General features: G+C 40.8%; 1 protein-coding gene across 7 annotated transcripts in view; it reads right to left on the bottom strand.

Annotated features, from left to right (window-relative positions):
* Nucleotides 1-25,690, bottom strand: part of UTRN (utrophin) — a 345,054-nt gene that overhangs the window by 59,471 nt on the left and 259,893 nt on the right. For all 7 annotated transcript variants that reach the window (XM_035108828.3, XM_035108822.3, XM_060272729.2 and 4 more), the window contains exons 56-59: nucleotides 22,013-22,281; nucleotides 19,633-19,779; nucleotides 17,159-17,237; nucleotides 15,713-15,773 (exon numbers count right to left, since the gene is read on the bottom strand). In XM_035108828.3, coding sequence (XP_034964719.3) covers nucleotides 15,713-15,773; nucleotides 17,159-17,237; nucleotides 19,633-19,779; nucleotides 22,013-22,281 — 556 coding nt within the window. The remainder of the gene's footprint in view (nucleotides 1-15,712; nucleotides 15,774-17,158; nucleotides 17,238-19,632; nucleotides 19,780-22,012; nucleotides 22,282-25,690) is intronic.

The following is a 25,690-nucleotide window of genomic DNA, read 5'->3' as shown; positions in this document are numbered from 1 at the left end:
TAGACCACTATGATGCCGTTTTGAGGCGACTTGAGCAGACATTACAGCATGGATAAAGAACAAGACAGAAAAGACAATGCAAAAGTGTGTGTCTTATGGCTTCTGGACAGATGCAACGCATCAGCAAGCATATCTGCACCACACCTTACTAGCATGTCTTTTAAACAGGTCCTTTTGAAGTGCAGGTGGAGCAATAGGTCAGTGCGTCTGACTGTTGATCAGAAGGCTGGTAGTTTGAACCAACCCAGGGACAGCTGCAGGCAGGATTCCTGCATTGCAGGAGGTTGGAAGAGATGAACATTGTAGTTCCTTCCAACTCTATGATTCTACCGTAAGTCAGGCTTCCTCAGCCTCGGCCCTCCAGATGTTTTTGGCCTATAACTCCCATGATCCCTAGCTAGCGTGACCAGTGGTCAGGGATGATGGGAATTGTAGTCTCAAAACATCTGGAGGGCTGAGGTTGAGGAAGCCTGTTCTAAGTGATGTTGCTAATAATTTTACAATAATCGGGGACTTAGCTACATTAGTAAAACAACAATAGCGTTTTGAATTCGTTATAAACATGCAACGCCAGATGGCACCAGAGAGCAAAAATAACTTCTATGTGAATCTTACATAAAGGTAAAGGTAAAGGGACCCCTGACCATTAGGTCCAGTCGTGACCGACTCTGGGGTTGCGCGCTCATCTCGCATTATTGGCCGAGGGAGCCGGCGTATAGCTTCCAAGTCATGTGGCCAGCATGACAAAGCCACTTCTGGCGAACCAGAGCAGCACACGGACACGCCGTTTACCTTCCCGCTGTAGTGGTTCCTATTTATCTTATTGCATTTTGACGTGCTTTCGAACTGCTAGGTTGGCAGGAGCTGGGACTGAGCAATGGAAGCTCAGCCCGTCACAGGGATTCGAACCGCCAACCTTCTGATCAGCAAGCCCTAGGCTCAGTGGTTTAACCCACAGCGCCACCTGGGTCCCTTCTATAGCTTTATATAGTTATAACTATTTAATTTCTGACTTATTTATAGCGGTTTTCTCCCCTGTTTGTAGATCCACCCCAGGATGGAAATGTTGGTGAGGCCCTGGCAAAGCCCCAAATGGACAAGACCCCTTGGGAGGATACCATACCTCTGGCAGCAAGCTAGGTCTTTATGGGCTTCTGTTTGGATGGAGCTTTCAAGTGGGCAGCCCACCCAGACGAAATAAGCTGCAGCCTTCCTCTCATTTCTAGATGCATGGAAGCTTTATTAGGTGGCAGTTGTCCTTTATTCTCAGAGCTTATATTGAAATTATGGGGTCAAAATGCAATTGTACTCTTTTGATCCAATGGGCACCTCTGCTAAGGGAAGAGGAGGAGAGGTTTTTTTGTTGTTGTTGTTGTTTTGCCAATTCCTCCTTTCTCCTTGCAACCTCAACACCACCTTCCATACTGCTCTGTAAGCAGGGTCCCCGAGCTCTCTGAAGCAGATTTTTAGGCAGCACTGGGGCCTTGCCACCCCCTCTTCCATTAGTGGAGGCACCTGCTAGATCAAAAGCCACTCCACAAGTAGGAGGGCACAATTTGATTCAACCCTATGTAACTCTGCATACAGCTAGTTTTCAGAAGTAAAATTGTTTAATTCAGGAGTTAACTACTAGATAGTATGGATTTTTTATTTTCAAGGCCTCAGAAGTGGTGGGAGGTGTTCAATTGTGCTATAGATTTTCTTTTATTATTTACTAAAGGCAAATCAATATCGTTCATAATGGGTTGAAAAGAGTTATTATATTCAGCAAGCTAACTATAAAATAACAAGTTTTCTTTTATCAAGGACAGGGAGGGACTACTGTAATAAATAACTACCCTATGAGTGAGTTCTGTGACACATTTTTTTTCCATAAACCAGAGAACAATATGACTGTTCAGTCACAGAACAAATAAAAAAGGCTACTAGCACTTTAATGTTTCAGAACAGAAAACCTGCTTATATTATACCCAGTTTCAGTTATAAACATCTTCCAAAGTACGGCTGAATCACTTTTATTAGGTCATAATTCTTGAAAAATATAGAACAGGTGATTCTGTGACTGCCTTCAGAAGAATAGTGCCGTTGAAGTAAGCTGTTGCCTTAGAATTCATATATATCAGCTTGGAAATACTGATTCATTGAACTTTTCTTTTCTTTATCTGAATTGCAGCTTAAATGCTCCCTCACTTATAAAAAACATTTTATAATTCTAGTGTCAAATCCTGTAACTCTAGGATCAAATGCACCATGGACTTAGTTACAAAAAGCAAGGCACAATGTATCAGTATATCCTATAAAATTATATTGTAAACCATTAGATTTATCTGAAAATTGCTCTAATTACTCTAAAACATTTTAAGGATTACAACAATTTTCAGTGTTTATTCCTTCATAGTATCAGATCAATTATCTTCCCCTTCATCTGCACTGCTATATCAATATAAATAATTCTAGTGTTAAGTGAGAATTTTTACTATGTTGGGTAAACTTATGATTGCTAGTATAGCTTGTATTTTGGATTGTAACATGTCACAGCCCCTTCATGGATCAATGCCTTGTCGTGGCGAAGGGGCTTGAATAACTCAGAGAAGCTATGAGCTATGCCATGCAGGGCCACCCAAGATGGACAGGTCATAGTGGAGAGTTTTGACTAAACGTGATCCACCTGGAGAAGGAACTGGCAAGCCACTCCAGTATCCCTGCCAAGAAAACTCCATGGACAAAGACAACAGGCATATAAAAGTTATGACGCTGGAAGATGAGCCCCTCAGGTCGGAAGGCGTCCAACATGCTACTGAGGAAGAGCGGAGGACAAGTACAAGTAGATTCAGAGCTGATGAAGCGGCTGGGCCAAAGCCGAAAGGACGCTCAGTTGCGGATATGCCTGGAAGCGAAATTTTTACTATGCCTGGAAGTGAAAGTGAAATTGACCAATTCTATGAAGACCTACAACACCTTCTAGAAATGACACCAAAGAAGGATGTTCTTCTCATTACAGGGGACTGGAATGCTAAAGTAGGGAATCAAGAGATAAAAGGAACAACTGGCAAGTTTGGCCTTGGAGTTCAAAATGAAGCAGGGCAAAGGCTAATAGAGTTCTGTCAAGAGAACAAGCTGGTCATCACAAACACTCTATTCCAACAACACAAGAGACGACTCTACACATGGATATCACCAAATGGACAGCATCGAAATCAGATTGATTATATTCTCTGCAGCCAAAGATGGAGAAGCTCCATACAGTCAGCAAAAACAAGACCTGGAGCTGACTGTAACTCAGATCATCAGCTTCTTATAGCAAAATTCCAGCTTAAACTGAAGAAAGTAGGAAAAACCACTGGGCCAGTAAGATACAATCTGAATCAAATCCCTTATGAATACACAGTGGAAGTGAGGAACAGGTTTAAGGATTTAGATTTGGTGGACAGAGTGCCTGAAGAACTATGGATGGAGGCTCGTAACATTATACAGGAGGCAGCAATGAAAACCATCCCAAGGAAAATGAAATGCAAGAAAGCAAAATGGCTGTCCAACGAGGCCTTACAAATAGCGGAGGAGAGGAGGCAAGCAAAATGCAAGGGAGATAGGGAAAGATACAGGAAACTGAATGCAGATTTCCAAAAAACAGCAAGGAGAGACAAGAGGGTCTTCTTAAATGAGCAATGCAAAGAAATAGAGGAAAACAATAGAATGGGGAAAACCAGAGATCTGTTCAAGAAAATTGGAGATATGAAAGGAATATTTCGTACAAAGATTACCATAATCAAGGACAAAAGTGGTAAGGACCTAACAGAAGCAGAAGACATCAAGAAGAGGTGGCAAGAATACACAGAGGAATTATACCAGAAAGATATGGAGGTCTCGTACACCTCAGGTAGTGTGGTTGCTGACCTTGAGCCAGACATCTTGGAGAGTGAAGTCAAATGGGCCTTAGAAAGCATTGCTAATAACAAGGCCAGTGGAAGTGATGATATTCCAGCTGAACTGTTTAAAATTTTAAAAGATGATGCTGTTAAGGTGCTACACCCAATATGCCAGCAAGTTTGGAAAACTCAGCAATGGCCAGAGGATTGGAGAAGATCAGTCTACATCCCAATTCCAAAGAAGGGCAGTGCCAAAGAATGCTGCAACTACCGCACAATTGCGCTCATTTCACACGCTAGCAAGGTTATGCTTAAAATTCTACAAGGCAGGCTTAGGCAGTATGTGGACCGAGAACTCCCAGAAATGCAAGCTGGATTTCGAAAGGGCAGAGGAACCAGAGACCAAATAGCAAACATGCGCTGGATTATGGAGAAAGCTAGAGAGTTCCAGAAAAACGTCTACTTCTGCTTCATTGACTATGCAAAAGCCTTTGACTGTGTCGACCACAGCAAACTATGGCAAGTTCTTAAAGAAATGGGAGTGCCTGATCACCTCATCTGTCTCCTGAGAAATCTCTATGTGGGACAAGAAGCTACAGTTAGAACTGGATATGGAACAACTGATTGGTTCAAAATTGGGAAAGGAGTACGACAAGGTTGTATATTGTCTCCCTGCTTATTTAACTTATATGCAGAATTCATCATGCGAAAGGCTGGACTAGATGAATCCCAAGCCGGAATTAAGATTGCTGGAAGAAATATCAACAACCTCAGATATGCAGATGACACAACCTTGATGGCAGAAAGCGAGGAGGAATTAAAGAACCTTTTAATGAGGGTGAAAGAGGAGAGCGCAAAATATGGTCTGAAGCTCAACATCAAAAAAACCAAGATCATGGCCACTGGTCCCCTCACCTCCTGGCAAATAGAAGGGGAAGAAATGGAGGCAGTGAGAGATTTTACTTTCTTGGGCTCCTTGATCACTGCAGATGGTGACAGCAGTCACGAAATTAAAAGACGCCTGCTTCTTGGGAGAAAAGCAATGACAAACCTAGACAGCATCTTAAAAAGCAGAGACATCACCTTGCCGACAAAGGTCCGTATAGTTAAAGCTATGGTTTTCCCAGTAGTGATGTATGGAAGTGAGAGTTGGACCATAAAGAAGGCTGATCGCCGAAGAATTGATGCTTTTGAATTATGGTGCTGGAGGAGACTCTTGAGAGTCCCATGGACTGCAAGAAGATCAAACCTATCCATTCTTAAGGAAATCAGCCCTGAGTGCTCCCTGGAAGGACAGATCGTGAAGCTGAGGCTCCAATACTTTGGCCACCTCATGAGAAGAGAAGAATCCTTGGAAAAGACCCTGATGTTGGGAAAGATTGAGGGCACTAGGAGAAGGGGACGACAGAGGACAAGATGGTTGGACAGTGTTCTCGAAGCTACGAACATGAGTTTGACCAAACTGCGGGAGGCAGTGCAAGACAGGAGTGCCTGGCGTGCTATGGTCCATGGGGTCACGAAGAGTCGGACACGACTAAACGACTAAACAACAACATGTCACAGAATGCCAAGCGTCAATTCCACCCGCTTATGTTTCAAAGAATATAAATCTGATTTATTAACAGTGCAATCCTACATATGTCAGTTCAATGGAACTTACTCCTAGGTAACTGTGTATAGGATTGCAATCAAATACACTTAAATGTTTGCCACGTTTTGCAAAATACTTTATACTCTCTATAGCCTAATCAAAATGCCCACTACGTAGCCTTTTGCAAAAAGTAATTGGCAAAGCAAGCTAAAAAAATAACAGCTGGCAAGCATGAGTTAAATGGCAAAACATCTGATTTCTGGAGGTGCATTATCAAAGGTTCTGATACTGCAGTTGGAGAAATTTTAAGAGCACAATGTGCTTGCTTCCTTGTGGCAGGCCTGCATTGTAGAGCTGCTATAAGGCTTAAATGAAATATATATCTGCCATTATTATCCAATGATGTCGGGTCTTAATGCAACAGGGGGGAAAAGCTGGTGCTACCAAGTGTCTCCAAAGGGGAGGTGGATAAGCAATGTGTGTGTCCCTGATTTTAAAAGCCTGAGGCAATACAGCCACAAATAGTCATTTTAATGTATCTAAACCATGCAAATTAAATGAAATCTAATTTGCTCACATGCTAACCATTGGGATAAAAATAGATATCAGGGCTATGCTACACTACAATTTTGATAATGACATTTTAAAGGAGAGAGGGTAAAAACGCTGCTAATCTGACACTATTTCCAAGATATAAACTCATCTGATCTTCTTCGACATGGGAATTCCAAAGCTAAAATTACTTGCAGATTTGTTTTATTTACAAAATTACTGAATGATGCCTCCTGCCTTTCCTGCAATATGGCAATAATGTGTTTTGAATATTCCAGTATTGGATTTTCAAAATCACCATCTGCCCTGTCTCACGCTAATCTGATTTTATCTTTTGAAATAAATAAATTTATTAAACAAATTTAACAAAAACATTGTCAATCAATATAGCGAATTGCATTTCCCCCCCTTTTTATACCCTCCCCTCCCTCCCTTTCTCACCCTCCAAAGACTTCCCTAAGCTCTCCCCTCTGTTTTATCCGCACATGTTATTCTCTGCATTTTATAAAATTGTACATATCATTACCTTATCTATCCTATGTTGTACTAATAAATTGTGGATGTTTATTCAAAACCTGCCAAGGTGTTCAAGTCCTTTTGTTGTCTTTTTAGATAGTTTGTAAAAAGTTCCCATTCTTCCTTGAAGCCACAGTTGTCTTTCTCTCATAGTTTATATGTTAACTTTGCCAGTTCCGCATAGCTCATCAATTTTTCTTGCCATTGTTATTTCCTTGGGAACTCCTCATTCATTCTTCCATCCTTTACTCAGATGTCACGGAGCGTGCCGCCATTCCCTCCACAGCAGACTGGAAGTCCTAATTTGATTTTATCTTAAGCACCAGCTCACGTATTAGAACCATTTATGCGGGCCGTGTTATATTGGGTGGATCCACAAATCTTGGCAGCAAATGCAGATTTTGGAACTGTGAGATTCTTCAGGGTGACTCTCTCATGAAGGTCTAAAAGGTGAACTAAGAAGCACTTCCGGTTGCCAGTGGATGATGTTTTGCTACTTTGCATTGCTGACTATCCCTGCGGTCAAGGCTACTCCTCTCCTATTTGTCACATATCCCCAGTTTTCATATCCTTGCCCTCAGTCTTCCTCCTAGCTTTCTACCACTGAGGCCCAACATAAAGGTTTTTGGGAACCAATAATGAAAGCACAATTTATAATGGAAAGGAAATACATACTTTTAAAAAGTTTAATATGTGCCAATTGCTTCACTGCTAGATGACTAACATTTACTGTGAATCAATTTTGGTCCTTCGCTGCAGCAAACCCTAGTTGAGGGGTGGGAAAAGGAGTTTAAAAGATAAGTAGCTGCAGAAACCTGCCATCCTAGCAGTTCGCAGGAGCTGGGACCAAGCAACGGGAGCTCACCGAGCAACGGGAGCCAACCTAGCAGTTCAAAAGCACGTCAAAGTGCAAGTAGATAAATAGGAACCACTACAGTGGGAAAGTAAACGGCATTTCCGTGTGCTGCTCTGGTTCGCCAGAAGCGGCTTTGTCATGCTGGCCACATGACCTGGAAGCTGTACTCCGGCTCCCTCGGCCAATAATGCGAGATGAGCGCCGCAACCCCAGCGTCGGTCACGACTGGACCTAATGGTCAGGGGTCCCTTTACCTTTAGCTGTAGAAAGGAAAGGCATCTGTCCACATCCATCACTCTGATGAGGGGTGGGGAAACTGTGGATTTCAGATGTTGCTGAACTACAGCTCCCATTGTCCCTAGCAAGTATGGACAATGGGATGACCACAGTTGTAGTTCAGCAACATCTGGAGTGCCAAACGTTCCCCACCCCTGTTTTAGACACTTCCCGTCCCCATAGCTCCATGAATATCTACTTATATATCACAGTGACCACTTCTGATATGTGTTACTCATAAAGGAAGGAATATAGCAAAGCTGTGGCAAAAGAGGGATTTGGTATTATTACAGTAATATGGGGTGAAATGTTAAAAAGGAGCAAGGGGAAGGGTTAAAAAAGGCATGTGGCATGTGACTTAGCTCTATGGATAGTTCTATGGAAGAATATAGAAAGGTGGGTGTTGAGAAGAGTGTTGACTGGGGAAATATCTGGCAGCTTTGTTAGGAACTGTTGGGGTACAATAGGTGGGTGAAATCAGGATTCAACACCATTTATCAGGACAGACAGAAACCAAGTAAACTTGGCATTGGCATACAATGCCCCGAGGCACTGTCATTGGGATACAGAGCTCTGAGTTAGGTAGTAGAATCAAAAGCCAAGTCCTCTTCAAAGGGTTGTCAAATGGTATTAACTAGAGTGAACGCCAAAGCAAGACAGGAAGCAAGTCGGAAGCAGGTAGAAGCCCTGTTTGTTATGAATGCTGCTTTGCAAATCGAATGCTGCTATGCACTTGGAATACTGGGGACAGATATGCTTGCTACTCCTCAATGAGGATATTATATTGCAAAGCTGGAAAAAGTTTAGAAGGGGGCAACCGAAACGATCAAGAGGCTGGAGCCGACTTACCCATGAAGAGAGTTGATAGCGTTTGGAGCCTTTGGCTGCTCACTGGCTGTGGCAGCAGGTTCTTTCCAGTTGTAGTTTTTCTCCTCTTGTCAAGTTTTTAAAATGGTTTTAAGTTGTTTTGATTCAGTGTTGTTTTTAACTTATTTTTAAAATATTTTAAAAATATTTATAACTGACTGGTGTGTGTTTTTGCTGCCTGTTTTATATTCATGTTGTGAATGGCCATGGTAAAGGCAGGATATAAATAAACAAATAGTTTAGGGAAAAGGCAGGTAAGGAGAGGACGCAATCAGAAGTGTGTTAAACTCTGCATGCCATAGTCCCCTATCTTGCAGAAATCTATAAAAGCAAACTAATTACCCCAGGAAATTAAATAGCAACCATAACGACCCTGGATCTGGCAAATGCCAAGACATTATGAACCTTCCTTGGAGGTTTTTAAACACAGGTTGGGTGGATGCTTTAGATGAGATTCCTGCATGGCCAGGGGTTGGACTATATGACCCTTGGGTCCATTCCAACTCTATGATTCTATGAATGCTTCTTGAATTTGGGCATTTAAAAATCATTTTACAATTTGATTGTCTTAGCTTTATTAAATGTCAGGATTTATTTTTCTGTGATCCCAATATTTTACCTATACACAGAATGATTAAACAACAGGATTCTAATGTCATTATATTCCACATATGTTTGCAATACAACCAGTGAAAAATACACTCAGTGTAATACTTGCTGAAAATATATATATCATTTTTTCATTCAGGCAACCATTTGTCCAGATGTATCATGTCTATTACAAAGAGCAATAGATCAGTGAATTCTTTGTGGCTCTGCACACACAAATGTTTCGATTTCTCCTTATTAGTCTGAACAACCCATGGGTCTATTTATCATCAAAAACTTTTCAACTTTCCTTAAAAGCCTCTAAATTTGGCAGATGAAAAACTAGCTTTTTCCCTCTCAGCCCCCACCTCCTTGCACTGTCCACTGATGTCTACAGCAATAAATGAAGCACTCAAATGACAGAAGCAAAAACCATTATTGTGGAACATGAGGGAAAGATTAAAAAATGGGGCTGGGAGAAAACATATAAAGGCAAGTCACAACAGCCAGCTTTTAAGAGGATGGCTCAGTTTGCCTTGTGGAAACGAATGGCATTTAGTTGTAGACAGGATTCCAGGCCCTTCCCTCTTCTACACACCAAATAATGTACCTGCGCTGAGTTATGTAAAGCTAATCAGTACATGGCCGTACTGCATAACTTAAGATTCTAAGATTCATGTTTTCAACACATTTGGATATTTTTGGCAAGTATTGAGAGACAGAGGCAGTGTTTGAAATGGGAGCAAATGAAGATGCCCAGGGGCTGGGATGGCACCTGAAGTCTCTACCATTTGGAGGTGCTTGCCTAGGGATCCTTGGAACTTGACTGTTTCCATACACTAGCAACACATCCTCTAGGATTCTATCCATTATAGTTTATCTGCACAATCAGAATGAATTTCAGGAGCCCAAAAGTTCTGATGAAAAATATGACTTTCAAAAGAGAAAGTAGGCATTTCATTTTGCCAACTGCAACCCTGGTTTAAGGAGCAATTTGGTGCCTAGCTTATATACAGTATCTGAGTTTCTAACACTGGCCAGAGGCAGAGCTGGAAAGAGAAGACATACAGCCCTACAATATCAAGCATCAAGTGAGGCTAATACAAATACAATATTTTATTAATTTTATTATTTATTATTTTATAACCACTGCTACTACTTATTAGTCACTTGCTACCCAAAGGTCTCCAAACAATTTGGAACACATTTAAAATATAATATCCAGCCTAATGAAGAACAGAATTCAATATGACTGTGTGACATTTTAGCTGAGCCTAATAGAGGTGTAACTACACTGTGGCTTTTGGATATTTTCAGTTAGTAAATATTGTGGAACTTGGTTTATGTACAAAAGAAACCTGTAAGAACTTAAGACGACAAAGCACAGCACACGGTTCACAGAGAGGGATTTGCACCAGCTGCCAATATATATTTGAGCTAATTATAAGTTTTAAAGTATGTGGTAGGTGAACACATTATGGAAGGAAGATGTTCTTTTGACACAGTAAATATTCTGTTGTCTGTACACGTAAAAGCCTGGTGACCACTGGCGTGGGGAAGAGACAGAGTAAGCACAGTTTCACTTGTAAAATAGAGGGCTTTAAATCATTTTGACACTTTCCTCTCTTAAAAATCCATTGCAGACTTTAACACACAGAGAGACCAAAATAAAAACATCAAGCTAGTTAAGATTGCACGATGTACTTTTTTATAATTTTACCACAGTGTAGTAAGCAACGTTCAGAAAAATAAAGCAGTTGTGCTAGATACAGTGCAACTGATCTATCTGTTGAATTGCTTGCAATAAGCAAGTAATTCCACATTTGACCAGTGCTATATTGCCAGAAAGTTTCTTTCCCCAGAACCTCACCATTCAGCTGAAATCACGGTGACCTCAACTGCTAGTTTAATCATGTTGCCCCAATGAGCAGGAACTGTCTTCAAGCCCTTTGAAAAGCACTCTCTGAATCAGCTCTGCACTTCTCCTTTTAGAAAGGGGGCAGCGGTGTTGGAGCCAGGAGAAAGAAGCCTCCTGCCCCTGCCCCATGCCACCCACCCAGGGGAAGTGTGGTGCTGTGTCAAATGTCAAATAGTGCTTCTGCAAAGTGCTTCAAGACAACCTCACACTCCCGTTGGAGCATCTGGAGGTTGAAAAGGAGCATGGAAGCTGTTTGCAAAAGCACTCTTTGAAGCAGCTATTCCCACCTATGCTTTAATCATTGAGAAGGAAGAAAATGCAGCTTCCTCTACCATCACACGCGGCCCAAAGGCTACTCATGCAACCTCATGCCTGCGATTTACATAACAAAGAGAGCATACACTGATTGTATCCATACAATTAATGCCATGTCCAGATTGACCTTAAAAGCTTTTTCTATGGGACATTGTCAATCTATGGGACAGTTAATAATAATAAAAGGAAGAGTGGGAAAATGATAAACTATTTGCATTTCACTAGCTCTTGAAAATGCACCTATTTAGACAAGCATTCCTCTGTTACTCTGACTTGAACCTCTGATCTAATTGTTTTAATTGCTGTTTTAATTGGTTTGCTTTATTATACATTTTAATTGTGGGTGTTTTTAATGTTTGATGAAATTGTTTTACTGAACATTTTAATTATGCATGGATATATTTTTATAGTTGGTTTTATACTTAGAAGCCATTTGGACAAGTAAACAGTAAATAAATCAATAGTAACAACAAGGAGAGGACTGGGAAGGAAGTGCCTGAGGGAACGGAAAGTAATGAAGAACTGGGGCAGAATAAAGGAGGAGCCAAGGAAGGATAGGGGAGAGCCAGAAAGTGACTGGAAGAAATGGGAGCCATGAGGCCTTAGGTTGCCATGCCTAGACACTTATTGGGAAATTCAGCCAAGAATGGCTTCTGCTACATTACTGTGAACTGGCAAATGAAGCCCAAGAAGCAATAGGTAGTGACAGTGGGTCTGAATTTCACATACAGTATTTATTTGAACTAACCTCCCATTTTTGGCTGCAAGGTTTTAGTCCTATGGATTTGTGTGACAACAGAGCTGTTAATAGTATATATATATAGCATAATTGTTTCTTAAAATACCTCCTAGTCATCCTAAAACAATTTTAAAAAATGTTTTAGGAAGAGGTGAAAACAAGATAGCACAGACTGTCCTCCAGGGCAGCCACATTTATCGTCTAGCTGAAGTTATACTTAGATCACCTCTAAGCTGCCCTCTAGAGATCAGCCCAAGGTGCACTTTGGAAAAATCATTCAGATAATTGAGTAATAAACTAATCTGTACATCATCCCCAGAGCTAACATTGCAGATATCCACTGCTCCTGCTATTAAGCATGGGCTCGTTTCTGCCCAGGCCGCACGGTGAAGGGAGTTGTGTATTGGTTATGAAAAATGGACAATGGCCTGGCCTCTCCATAGTCTGCACAGCCAATACAGCACGATGGGGTGGAAGCAGGCTAAGCAAGACCTGAGGCATCACCACCTCAGTGGTCCAAGTCATAAATATGAAAGAGAGTGGGCTCACAATTCATCTCAAAAAATAATTTGACACTCTTGCCCTTTATCTGAGCATTGTTTGCTCACTCATGAATTTACAGAACACATTGAGTGCTAAGCTGTATCCACATGATGGAGCTGGGAACAAATTTGTATTTGTTTCCTGGATTGACCTTTAGTCATTTTTTTCATCTTTATCACAACACTTCCACAGGTTCTATTTCAACTGGCCTGTTCTCTGTTTACCAGTGTTTTGCCTTGGCAGTGGATATGCATAGTGTCAACAACTGACACTCTGGTTAATGGGCAGGGAGCACCTGCAAACCTCAAGGTTCTCCTGTATCAGGGACTTTTTGAGCCTGGAATGACTTGACAAAACAATATCCCCAAGGATGATTAAGGTTAGAGAGGTCATATAAAATTCTCCTTACTCAAGCCCCCCCCCCCCCGATTTAGAGTTTTGAATTACCTGTTTTTGCAGTTGAATCAAATGGAATCAATTTATTAGCAGTCCACCATTCTTTGCATTATAATTACTGAACTCAAGATTGCTATGCTAGAGCACATGGTTCAAAAACATCCAAGAAAAACCTGGAATTACAGATGGAGCAAACCAGCAGGGTGGAATGCAGCCTGGGGTGTCTTCCTATCCCTAAAACAGACCTACATGTTCGTCTGCCCGGAGCCGCTTTGCTTTGTACAATCCTGTTGTTTAGGCTGTAGCAGCCCTGACCCTAAAGGGATGCTTTCCGGGATACTGATATATGTTTAATAAAGTCGTGGCTAATTTTCAACCCAGCTCTGCCCTGCAAGCAAAAAATATAATCACTGCACCCTTGCTGAATCAGGCTTGTAATAAAGACTAATCCGTTTGATTACATATATTATTGATGGCATTGTTATTTCTCCTCTGTCCTTAGGCTAGCTCAGAAAAATAAAGGATACAGGCACAATATAAAAACTAAACTTTCTAGCTTCCTAGGAGAAGAAGGGGTAAATGGAAACACTTTCATGGTTTGTCAACTCTCCCTGTTGTATATAAAGAATCTGACAAGCATGAGCAACAAACATACCAAGGGATGATGGTACTTTCATTTGCAAATCAATCCAGAAGTGGTCTTGCACTTTGAGGCATAAATAAGGTGCAAATTGGCAACCAGGTGGTATATGGGGGAAATGATATTTCAAAAGCAACTTCATCTATTAACTTGCTCTGATTAACTACAAATGCACTGAGGTCTGGCACTCAAGAGGACTGGTAAGGCAGAACTGTAGGTCCAGCAAGAGCCAATGACAAGCAGAGCCAACTAATTCTGGTTTTGTCCCTATCCTCCTCCTTGCTGCGCTCCCACTGAGACTAAGTGGGAAGCTGACAATCAGTGGCTGGTTGCAAGGTGTAGACTGGCACAATGCAGACTGAGATTGGTAGGGAAATGTTCCATACACTGAGACCTCAAGGAGAATCAATGGGATCACACTCCCCCAATTATCTCCAAAAAGATCATCTTTCGTATCAGTCAAGGCGAGGCACCCCCAAACTTCGGCCCTACAGTTGTTTTGGACTACAATTCCCATCATCCCTGACCACTGGTCCTGTTAGCTAGGGATCATGGGAGTTGTAGGCCAAAACATCTGGAGGGCCACAGTTTGGGGATGCCTGGTCAAGACTGATGTAGTCCCATGACTAGGCATGAACCCAGACTGGAAAGGGCCCGGATATATCCCTTCTGATGCCTTCACAGAGAGAGAAAAAGAGCATGGAATGCAGCAGTTAATGATATGGTAGTGTAACTGCTTCTTTGGAATAGCTTTTTATCAAACTGATGAGTAAGGGAATAAGCACAGAATGATTCATTTGTAAACACAGAGATTATCATTATTGGGGCGGGGGGGGGAGACTGATTCAGTTTTATTAATGCTAGTCATTTAAATACAGAAATGAAAAAAAGCAAACCACTAGGCTAATCTGCAGAGCATTCTACTCACTGAAAAGATGGGATGGTATTCAACCATGTTTTACTCAGAGTATATTGGCTGAAATTAATGAACATGGCTAAGTTAGGTCCATTAATTCCTGTGGGTCAACTCTGAGTAAGTGGAATACAGCCCAGGGTCTTTTACAGTATGTGAACGAAACCACAAAAAAATCTACCTACCAATTAATTTATAATTGGCATTCCATACTTGTAGTCCAAACTCTTGCTTATCCTTTCCTATCCCACTTTTATCCCAATGATTTGATGAAGAGTTTAAAACAAGAAACCCAATATACATAAAAGTGAGCCATAATTTTGCCATAAGGACATAGTTGAGTACCATTAAAAAACCCAGTAATTTCAATTAGAGAAACTTAAGCATTTACATCATTTCCCCTTTGAAAGCAATGGCTAACTCTGGTAGGCCATGCCCATGTTTCTCATATATTCTTTCCAGCAATATTTCAGTTTACAATACTTTCCAGATACAGTATAATGGCAATTCCAGAGAAATCACAATAGAAGTAAATAGAAGAGCATACAACAGACTTCATACTAGTTTAAACTGAGTAACTCTACATAAAATGTGTGGGAGTGTATATATTTTAATTGCCAAAGGGATGGAAATCAACACATAGGATGGTAAGGGTTCATTCAGTATTCACACCTTGACAGGAAGTACAAATGACATACCTCAAAGTTTAATTAAAATGAGACTTTCAAATAAGCTGACTTTTAAACAGACAGCTTATCCTGAAAATTTGATTTTATAATTTAGACCCTGAATTCAGGCACAGCAAATTTCAAAAACACATTTCTAATATCATGCACTGGTGGTATCCTTTACTTAATGACACTTCTGATGTGACCAAGTAAGTGTTTAATATAAATATCCATGGAACAAAGGAAGACGGCAGTATTGTTTTCTATTCATGTTAAGTACTGATACTGAAAAGGAAGACAAAGCCTGTCAAAACATATATACAAATTCAGCTAGTGAGACTAATTATGGCAGCATTTCTACATGATCCCCCCCTGCTTGAGGAAAGGCAGCTGAGGATTAATGGAGCTTTCAAAGATCCTGTGAATTTTTCTCTAAGACAATTATAGCAAGAGCAAAGGCCAACTTACTTGATGTAGTATGGAACTTTGTTATGTGAAACTGATCTCTGCCATGGTAGCTGAACAGAGGCTGTAGAAAAGAAAAGAAATGGGGTAATTATGACGAAAATAAATAATTTATAGTCAAGTTTTACAATTAAGCTCAGTCATAAGAAAGCACTGAATATGCATTCCAGGACCTGGGAGTGAAGATCCACCTCTACCTTCTAGACAGAGCTCTGGGGGTACCATCACCACTTCTAGAACAAAGCTCTGCTCTCTATTCAGCCCATCCAAAGCTACAACAGCTTTTTCAGTGGTCACCATGGACAGTTGCAGCAGCAACTCGGAGGCATACCACCTCTGATACTCGAGGTGATACATAGCCAGCAGCAGCAGCAGCAGCAGCCGTTGATAGCTTTATCCTTTACAGATTTGTCTAACCCCATTTGAAAGCCATTCAAGTTGATGGTCATTACAGTGGTACCTCGGGTTAAGAACGTAATTTGTTCTGGAGGTCCGTTCTTAACATGAAACTGTTCTTAACCTGAGGTACCACTTCAGCTAATGGGGCCTCCCGCTGCCACCACGTCATTGCCACACAGTTTCTGTTTTCATCCTGAAGCAAAGTTCTTAACCCGAGGTACTATTTCTGGGTTAGCAGAGTCTGTAACCTGAAGCATCTGTAACCTGAAGCATCTGTAACCTGTGGTACCACTGTACTATCACTTGGTGGTAGCAAATAGCATATGTTAACTATGTACTGTGTGAAGAAGTACTTTGATCAGTATGTTCCGAATCTTACAACATTCAGTCTCATTGGATGACTCTGGATCTAGTATTATGGGAGAGGGGGAAGCACTTCTCTCTAACAGTGTTTTCCCATGTATAATTTTATACACCTCTATCATGCCCCACCCTCCTTACTTGATTCCCCCCCCCCTAAACTAATACTAAGCTAGAATGTCCTTTTCCTCGTAGGGGAGTTTCTGCAGACCATCAACCACTTTGGTTTCCCTTTTCTATCTCTACATTATCCTTATTAAAATGAGGCAATCAGAGCTGCTGTTCTCTAATGCCTTTGCCTCAGAGAATGCTCAATGCAAGCCATCTATTTGTTCTGTATTTTTCTCTTGTCAAGTTATTAGCAATGCTGGATTCCAGATGCTGTAGATAGGTTTAATTGCTGGAAAATGATGAAAGCTACTCCCCCCCTTCCAAATATCTAAATTTGTGTGTAAACTTGCATTGTACCTATCTAGGAATCCAAACCTGCTTAGACTCTACTTTCTGAGCTTCATATGAATAGCAGCTTTGAGGTCATATACACACATGCCTCCACTGTTCAGGTGAAAATAAGAGATCTTCGTACTGCCAAGTACCACATTTATCTACTCCTGGAATGTCCCTCAACCTGCTTTTACATCCTCCAGTATAAGAACACACTATCGAGCAGCTTGTTTTACTAAAACTTACCGGACAGAAAATTTTGAGATGTGGGTCCACAGTTCCAGTGTGCTTCCTGTAGCAGTTTAAGGCGATCCTCTACAGATATCTGCATGTACAAACATATACAAGGAAAAACATTAATTTCAAGTCATCATACATTCTTAACAGCCAGTCTAACAGCCAGCATTGCAAACAATGGTTTACAAACAGTTTTAGCAAATAGACTTTAGATGTACTGCAGATGTGTTTACTCTGCCCATTTGCATGTGTTCTCGTTTATAATGTTTAAATACAAATGAATAATGATCTTTCTGTAAGCAATGCAAATCAATAAATAAGATTTCCACAGTGACTAATACTGTCTCCACTGAAATTTTTTGCTTCACTCTCCTCTTCCCTTGTCTAAAGATCTGTAGTCAGCAGGCCTAATTTTGATTCTATTGATCTTACAGCTGCCTTTACAAGGAACCACTTTGGAGCATGCTGTTTTGCTGGTTGACAGGATGGGCAGATATCCTCCTGGTTTACTAATTAAACTGCACTTGCACATACAGCAGGAGTCTGACTGCTTAGTCAAATCTCCGTAAGGCATAAAAAGCATTCCAAACACAAATTACATTGCAAGAAACAGAGATGCATCAGAAATGTTAATAATTTCATCTCACAGGACACACTGTTTCTCAGCAGACTACATCTAAACTCAGCAGGTCACAGATGTCAAAGATAGGGGGGGCATTTTTCTCCACTTTCAAACATTTCACACTCCCAAGTTTTTCTTCTTCTCAAGTTGAAATAGGGTAGCAAAAGGAAAAAGGAAGCAAATAGAAATGCACAAAATTCTTGGTACAAGTTGGAATGGAGTACAGAAGACTAATTTTCATTTAATATGAAATTCCCACTAGATGTTCTTCCACAACAGTTTCAGACAATTAAGGCAATAGGAATTTATTGGAAGCTTTTGGTTTTCTAGAACATTCGAAGGCAGAAATGAGTCCATTCGAAGGCAGAAATAAATTCTTCTTCTTCATTCTTTGGGAGTTGATCACGGTGTGGATTTGCCAAGTGTGCCTTCCTTTTAGCACATTTCTCCCTTGCGTCCTGAGTTCAAGTGTCTTCAAAGCCCATGACACCTTTGATGTTCTCCAACTGGAGCACTTGCAGGCCAGTGTTTCCCACTTGTCAGTGTTTATACTACATTTTTTTAGATTTGCCTTGAGACAGTCTTTAAACCTCTTTTGTTGACCACCAGCATTATGCTTTCCATTTTTAAGTTCAGAATAGAGTAGTTGTGCAATGTGGAATAACTGCCCCCCCCCCAGGCCAATCAAGGCCTTCCCAAGCCATCTAGCTTTGCAAAAGGAGGGGAAAAAAACTTTACTGGGTAGCATGGGGATGGGGACATCATTGTCCCCTGGGAGATGTATGAACATGTGAAGTAAAGTATGTTTGGCATGATCTGGCAATGTCCTCAGGTTGTACTATACCCACCTTGTGCTGCTTCCAGAATATGCCTAGAACCTGCCCCAAATTTGGGGTCCATTTTTTCCTGACTGCTTCACTACAAGTTTTGTAGCTATAAAAGGACTGGCTGATAGGTGAATACCAACTTTAGTCTGCCACGCCTTTCTTTTCCTTGCTTGCTGCTGAACCTGGAGAATGGCAGCTTGTTGAGGAACTGAAGGGTAGAGCCAGCTAGCTCTGCCCATAAAGAGCAACTGTAAGAACGATAGCTGTTTCTAAGGGGAAGCCTATTGTTTGGGCAAAGGGTTGTGGTGACAGCTACATTTGTGATGAGACCACAAATGCAACTCACAAATGTATAAAGTGAAATTGATGGGATCCTTGGGATTTTGCTGTTTTATATTTTTATTGTTTTATGGTATTTCATCATTTTACTTTAGTAGCCTTGGCCAAAAAGCAGTATGTAAATAAACCAATGATGATAATGATACAAGTGTTTTTCAGGCAACACATGCCAGACAAGGCATAAATGTGTTTAAGTGTCTTGAGAACAGGCACAGGGTAATGGGAAATCCTGAGTGTGCAATGACAATATAAGTAAAGGTAAAGGACCCCTGGATGGTTAAGTCCAGTCAACGGCGACTATGGAGTTGTGGCGCTCATCTTGCTTTTAAGGCCAAGGGAGCCGGCGTTTGTCCACAGACAGCTTTCCGGGTCTTGTGGCCAGCAGGACTAAACTGCTTCTGGCACAACAGAAGAATTACTTATACACACACACACTTTCAAAAGTTGTTAATAGCCATGATTAATGGGTATACGGGCCCAAAATATGTACATGTGTCTTTGGATATTAATTCCATCCCCTCCCTGCACCGAACTGCTGGTATCAGCAGAAAAGAGAAGCTATCAATCATGAGAGAAAAGAAGACTCTTTCATTGCATTTTGTTACTAAAACAGTCAAGATTAATGATAATTTGTACTGTAATAGAAAATAAGAATAATAAAGGGACACCCTCTCACTCTTAGAAGAACAGAATACCTGTAAAAGTTTCCAGCGCATATTGAGATCATCCAGCTGTCGCGATATCTTTAAGGATGGATGAAGGTCAAGTGGAGAGAATTGACTGGATAAATCATTAACTGCTTTAACTTTCAAGTTGATTGGTGAAATTTCTTCTCTAAAGGCCTAGAACAGGAAACATGCATGTACTTTCAACAAAACACGTTAAAAGAACAGACAACACATGCAAGCACCCTCCAGCACTTACGATTTATTCAAATTCAGCAATAAGCATCAGATTTCACTGCATTTCAGTTCATATGGGGCCCTTGCTGGCTTGGTGAATTGATCATTACCTCAATAAATCATGAAAAATAAGCAATATGCTCATCAGCCAGGGCCTTTAATATTTCCAACTAATCAGCAAAAGTTTCTGACTTCTCACTGCTACTGGGTCAGTCAATTACAACATTCATTTTTGTTTGAGTTTGCTAACAGGCTGACATAATGAAAACACAGTAAGCTTATCCTTACCTTCCTTTATACAAATGCAATTAAGAAGAAACTAATTACCTCTTAAAGGCAGAAAGTGGTATTCACAGAATGAAGCTTTTGCAAACTGATTGGTTTCTATTAAAATAGGCATGGGGAAAGGGTGGGTATATTATGCTTAAAACAACAGAACAGAAAATATAAATCAAGTTTGATTACGTTCTGTGGAGATATAAATAAAGTTCCAGTGAATTTTGTTTAATCATTAGTTGAAAGCAAGGCTGAAACACGAAGAGGGTGTTGTGTGTGCGATGCTAGGATACGTAGTGCAATTTATCTTTTTTTTTAAGATCATCCATGAATTGACAGACAATAAGCCTCTAAGTCCAGTACTAAAATACCCACTGACTTCAGAACCATTTCCTTAGATTTTGTGCCTTAGGCTTTTTATAGCCTAGGATTTGTAGAGTTGCTGCAGTATGATTTATGAACACCTAGGCTTGCATCATGGAACATATTGGGAGTTCAAAACACATTAACAGGAGCAGATTTATTTTGTTTCATGGCAGACTAGCCATAAGGATTTTCCAGTTTGGGAAAATTATTACCGCACTTTTATTTTCCCTTCAAAATGAGAGTTTAAAAATATAAACATGTAGGATTTTTGCTCTTCATAAGTTATTTGTGCCTCCCTCTGATGATGTTAACCTTCCCAGCCACCCAATCTATACCATTTTCCCACCACAGTGCTGCTACTTCACTAAAATGAAATGAAATAAAATGTGTGTGTGTTGGGGGTGTACTTCTACAGCCATCTTTGTAACTGGATGCTCGAGTGGCCTCAGTGGTTAGGTGTGCCTATTTTTACTATGGCTAATTCACCAAGTACAATTATTCCTGAACTGAGGTAGCCTTCCCAGACTGATCTACAACCTGGTAACCTTATGTCTGGATTACTACGATGCACTCTATTTTGAGCCTTGAAAATGGTTCGCTAGTTGCAACAGCTGCAGAATGTTTGATTCCCCATGTTCTGCACTCACTGTCTCTTTGCTTCCAAGCCCAATTCAAGGTACAGTGGTGCCTCGCTTAACGAATGCCCTGCTTAACGAAATTTTCGCTTAACAAAAGGATTTTTCGAGCGGAGGTTGGCTCGCTAGACGAATGCGTTTTATGAAAAATTCGTCTAGCGAATCGCAGTTTCCCATAGGAATGCATCAAAATTCAATTAATGCGTTCCTATGGGCAAAAAAAAATTCAAAAAAAATTCAATGCATTCCTATGGGATTCGCTAGACGAATTTTTCGCTATAAGAAAAGACCCGTGGAATGAATTAATTTCGTCTAGCGAGGCACCACTGTACTGCCATTGACTTTTAAAGCCGTAAATCCTCAAGGCCAAAATACTTGGTAGGGTTCAATGTGCCAGTCTGACCCCTGAGATCACTGGAGGGACCTTTTGAGAATAATGGTGGTGGGCGTAGCCCAAGGAGTAGTGACCTGGCTGAGGGTCTTCTTGGTTGTGGCCCTCAACTCCTATTTTATCAGCCATGAAAGACATGCCTTTTTGTTCTAGCCTTTGGGACTTTTTGCGTTTGTTGCCAATAAGGCTCAGGAAAATTTGATTAGTAGAGCAATCTATGGAATTGTTTACTTGCTGCTGTTTTTAGGTTCAAGATGATTTCATGGTTTTATTTTGCTCTGTTATTTGAAAATGTGATTTATGAACTGCTCTAGGATTTTTGAATTTAGAACATTACATAACTGAATTCAATAAGCAAATAAAGCATGTGTTCCCTGATAAAGTACATGAAAGAGATATTTGTACATATTTTGCTATCTTGGAACATTAATTCAGGGCATAAATTTCATTCACACATAGGCATTTGCTCAAAATGCATTACACTGAAGAATACATTTGTGCTTACTGTTGTTTTATCAATGTGATCCTGTAATGAATCCATCAGTATATCTCCAACGGGTTTCCAACCATTTAGCACATTTTCTGCCTCTCTCAAGTCAGCATCTAGGTCATCCATAGAACACTGCAAGTCCTTCAGTTTCTCCAGCGCTTTGTCCACTTGCTTCTGCCAACTGCTGGCACAGGTATTCAGGCTTTCCCACTTCTCTTTCACTTCCGCAGACTGCTTACGCATAGCTTTGGCAATCTTCTGTGCTTTCTCTTCAGGGGTCAGCTCTGTAACAGAAGGCATTTCAAAGAATCAGATTGACATGGAATTGAAAGGATTTGCTGTTCTACACAAATGCACAGTACGCTTTTAACAAGGTGCCTATTAATGCAGATTATTACGCTTTAGTCTGCAACTCGCATCCTCTGTTCTGTGAGACCCAGTGTGTTTGCAGGTGGTCCTCAAGACAAGATCCAATTAAGTAGTAAAAGCGCCGTATGTCTCTGAATTTCAGGCTTCCCACAGTATCAGATTGGTCACTGTAAGAACAGGACGCTGGAGTGGATGGCTCATTGGCCTGATCCAGCAGACTCTTCTTATGCAAGTTATTTTTTAGAAACAAGCAATGTTCAAATGCCAGAAAAATACGGTATGGAATCAAAACTCAACTACATTTGCACTCCAGGGAAGCTGAACTGGTAACCAGAGAAAAGCAGGTATATGGGGAACTAAGAGAAGTGTGTAATGTCTTGTGACAGTGTTAATATAATACTTAATGAAGTAAGTTGCTTATATGCCACCAGTAAGAAAATAATGGCTTTAATGAAGGTGGTACTGACCCTCAGACAACGGTGCAGACCCTTGAGGATGCTGAGAGGGAAAGGTCCCCAGAGGGAAGCATTGGAGGGTCAGACCAGAGCACCCAGGAAGGGGAGGTGCCAGAGGAGACAGCACCAGCCCCCCAACTGGGCAGTTCCAGTAGGGAGGGTTCTCCAGCAGCCCCATCACCCCAACAATGGAGGGGTGAAAAGAGGCGCGCAGAGAGGAGGAGATTCCGAACGCCCAGCGTGTTCTGTTGGAGGAAGTCACAAAGGGCGGTGCTTACGGATTCTCATTCGGGATAGAACAGTCATGATTTTTGTTGCTCTGTCTTGTACATATGTATATAAATAAAACTCTGTAAAAACCAGCCACAGAGTTTGGAGCGGATTACTCGCGAGGAAGCACCATTACAACAGCCCAGTAATTTATAAAAATACCCACATGTGATTGCATCTAAACATCAGAAAACTATAGCATGATTACTAGTGAAGTTTGCTGAGGCAGTACACCCCTGAATTACACCTGCTAGAGAGCAACCATGGTTGTTTGTGGCTTCCCAGAAGTATCTGGTTGGCCACTGTGGGTAACATGATGCTGGACTAGACAGCCTTCATTGGTCTGATCCAGCAGGGTATTTTCTATGTTGTTGTTGTAAATATTAATGTCTTCTTGTTTATCAACATAGGACATTGGTTGAGGACATGGGGCTGGGGAAACAGTCTGAAAGGAAGAACCAAACAAGAATCACAAGTGGCAATGTGGAAAAGGAAGACTGCCACCAGATGTGGGACCAGAAATAAAGTTTCTTATCCACTGTTGGTTTCCACTGCACATTAATTAAAAACAAGATCCTACAGATTGCTAGAGCACTTGAAGGGCAGCTTTAATTCAGAGTTGCTGTGTAATGGCAAGTGCTCTTTCATATTGGATAAATTCAGGTCCCGAATGTATTACATTCATGCCTTCCTTTTCACTTTAGAAAAGAGCCTTAGAATTGCTTGTAAACTTGATTTTTAAAAAGACATTTACTGCGGAGCTGAAGGCTGACAAATGTACTTTTATGAGCTATAAAGATGCATGCAATCTATTCACTCAAGATATGACTGCATCATCTTACACATAAATATGCTTGGCATTCTGCTATCCCGACATGTTTTAATGAGCAACCTCCCAATTCCAGGAAAGCTGGACTGACTGCACAGAGTAAAAGTACTAATGAGAAGTTTGTTAGTAGTGACAGCTTTCTTTGCAGCAGCTTTTCGTCAGCCTGCCATGTAAGAAGCTGGTGTGGTAACACACAACACCTTTGGCAAAAACCGCTGCACACCGATTGCTGTCATTTTCTACTTATTTATCTAATGCATTTATTTACTGTAGTTTATCCTGCTTTTCAGACAATAATTGCCTTTCTAGTCACATCAGTTAAACAATAAAAATGAAAGGCGGGCCCTTCCATCAGGCTTACAAATTAAAAAGGCATGACACAAGGAAAACAGAGTGCAGGGAAGTGGTATGAAGTTTGGCTTCAAAGTATTATACTACCTCTACTTCAGCAGATACTCGGGGAGTATGAAAAGTTTCCTGAATTAGTCTACTAGCTTAAATGAAAGGAAAACAAGTTAACTTTCTGCTCCAGTTGCAACAACATTATTTAAAGTTAACGTAGTTATAAAAGGTTTATTAAGCCTCTGGTCAACATGAGTTACAGTCGGGCTTCCAAATGACAAGTCTAGTTTTAGGGAAAGTACTTTTAATGGCAGCCATTTAAAAAGAGAGAGAGAGAGAATAGCAGAGAGAAAGGAGGGAGAGAGAGGTTAGACAAGCATGGACACAGTTTCAAGGTTGGGCTTAACAAGTCTGGTTTGTCTATAGCAGACCTCACTAGATAGACACCCTAAAATAAACATTGTTACGTAAGCTAGACTACTCTGTGCTGACTCAGTTGCTTTACACCATGCATCCCCAAACTGCGGCCCTCCAGATGTTTTGGCCTACAACTCCCATGATCCTTAGCTAACAGGACCAGTGGTCGGGGAAGATGGAAATTGTAGTCCAAAACATCTGGAGGGCCGAAGTTTGGGGATGCTGCTTTACACACTATCCTTTCCCACAAACGTGTGGCATTAAAATCCTTGTCCCTTGTACCTGCTTAGTTGGCAGAAGGCATTGGATATAGCTGCAATGCTAAGCCAACCCCTAGCAAAATGTGAATGTGGGTGTTTGACAATAAAAACTGGGGTCACTTTGCTTGTCCCCTTGTTCTCCTGCTGCCATGCAGGAGTGTTGCATCCAAAACATGACTATTGGGTTTGTCTTGCTCCAAGCAAACCATAAGTGGTAAGCCAAAAACAACTCTTAATTGTTACTCTATTTGTATAATACTTTGGCTTTATTTCCTTTGAAGGCAGTAAAGTTATTTCCACGCTAACTTTCCTACAGAAAATGAAATGTCACAAGTAAATAGGACTTGCATTCTCTGTGTTTTTTCTTAATCAATTCATCAGACAAAAAATAATAATTTACCTGTGCATGTTCAGGGTATCATATAGAGTTTAAGGGGGACTGTTAAAATCATAACTGGCTGAAACCGTTTGTTTGTGTGCCTTTGTCATCACCAAAATAAGCTTTTGTTTTAAAGTGTCTAAGCCTTTGTAGATCACATGTGCAGTATCAACACCTGGCTAATGATGGCTGCCGCCTCTGTTCTTTAAGCCTGCAATATGTAGCCATGTCGTGTTGCCTAATAAATAAAGTGCATTCATATAAATCACTTGCAACAAATATTTCTTTTATGATTCAGCTATGATTTATTGCATTTTTTGCCTTTGCAATTAAAAGGCAGACCAGATGGCAAATGCTTAATTTAGAATGACA

The sequence above is a fragment of the Zootoca vivipara genome, chromosome 3, assembly GCF_965207765.1.
Source record: "Zootoca vivipara chromosome 3, rZooViv2.hap1.1, whole genome shotgun sequence".
NCBI lineage: Eukaryota > Metazoa > Chordata > Lepidosauria > Squamata > Lacertidae > Zootoca > Zootoca vivipara.
This window is presented reverse-complemented; position numbering and strand designations above follow the sequence as displayed.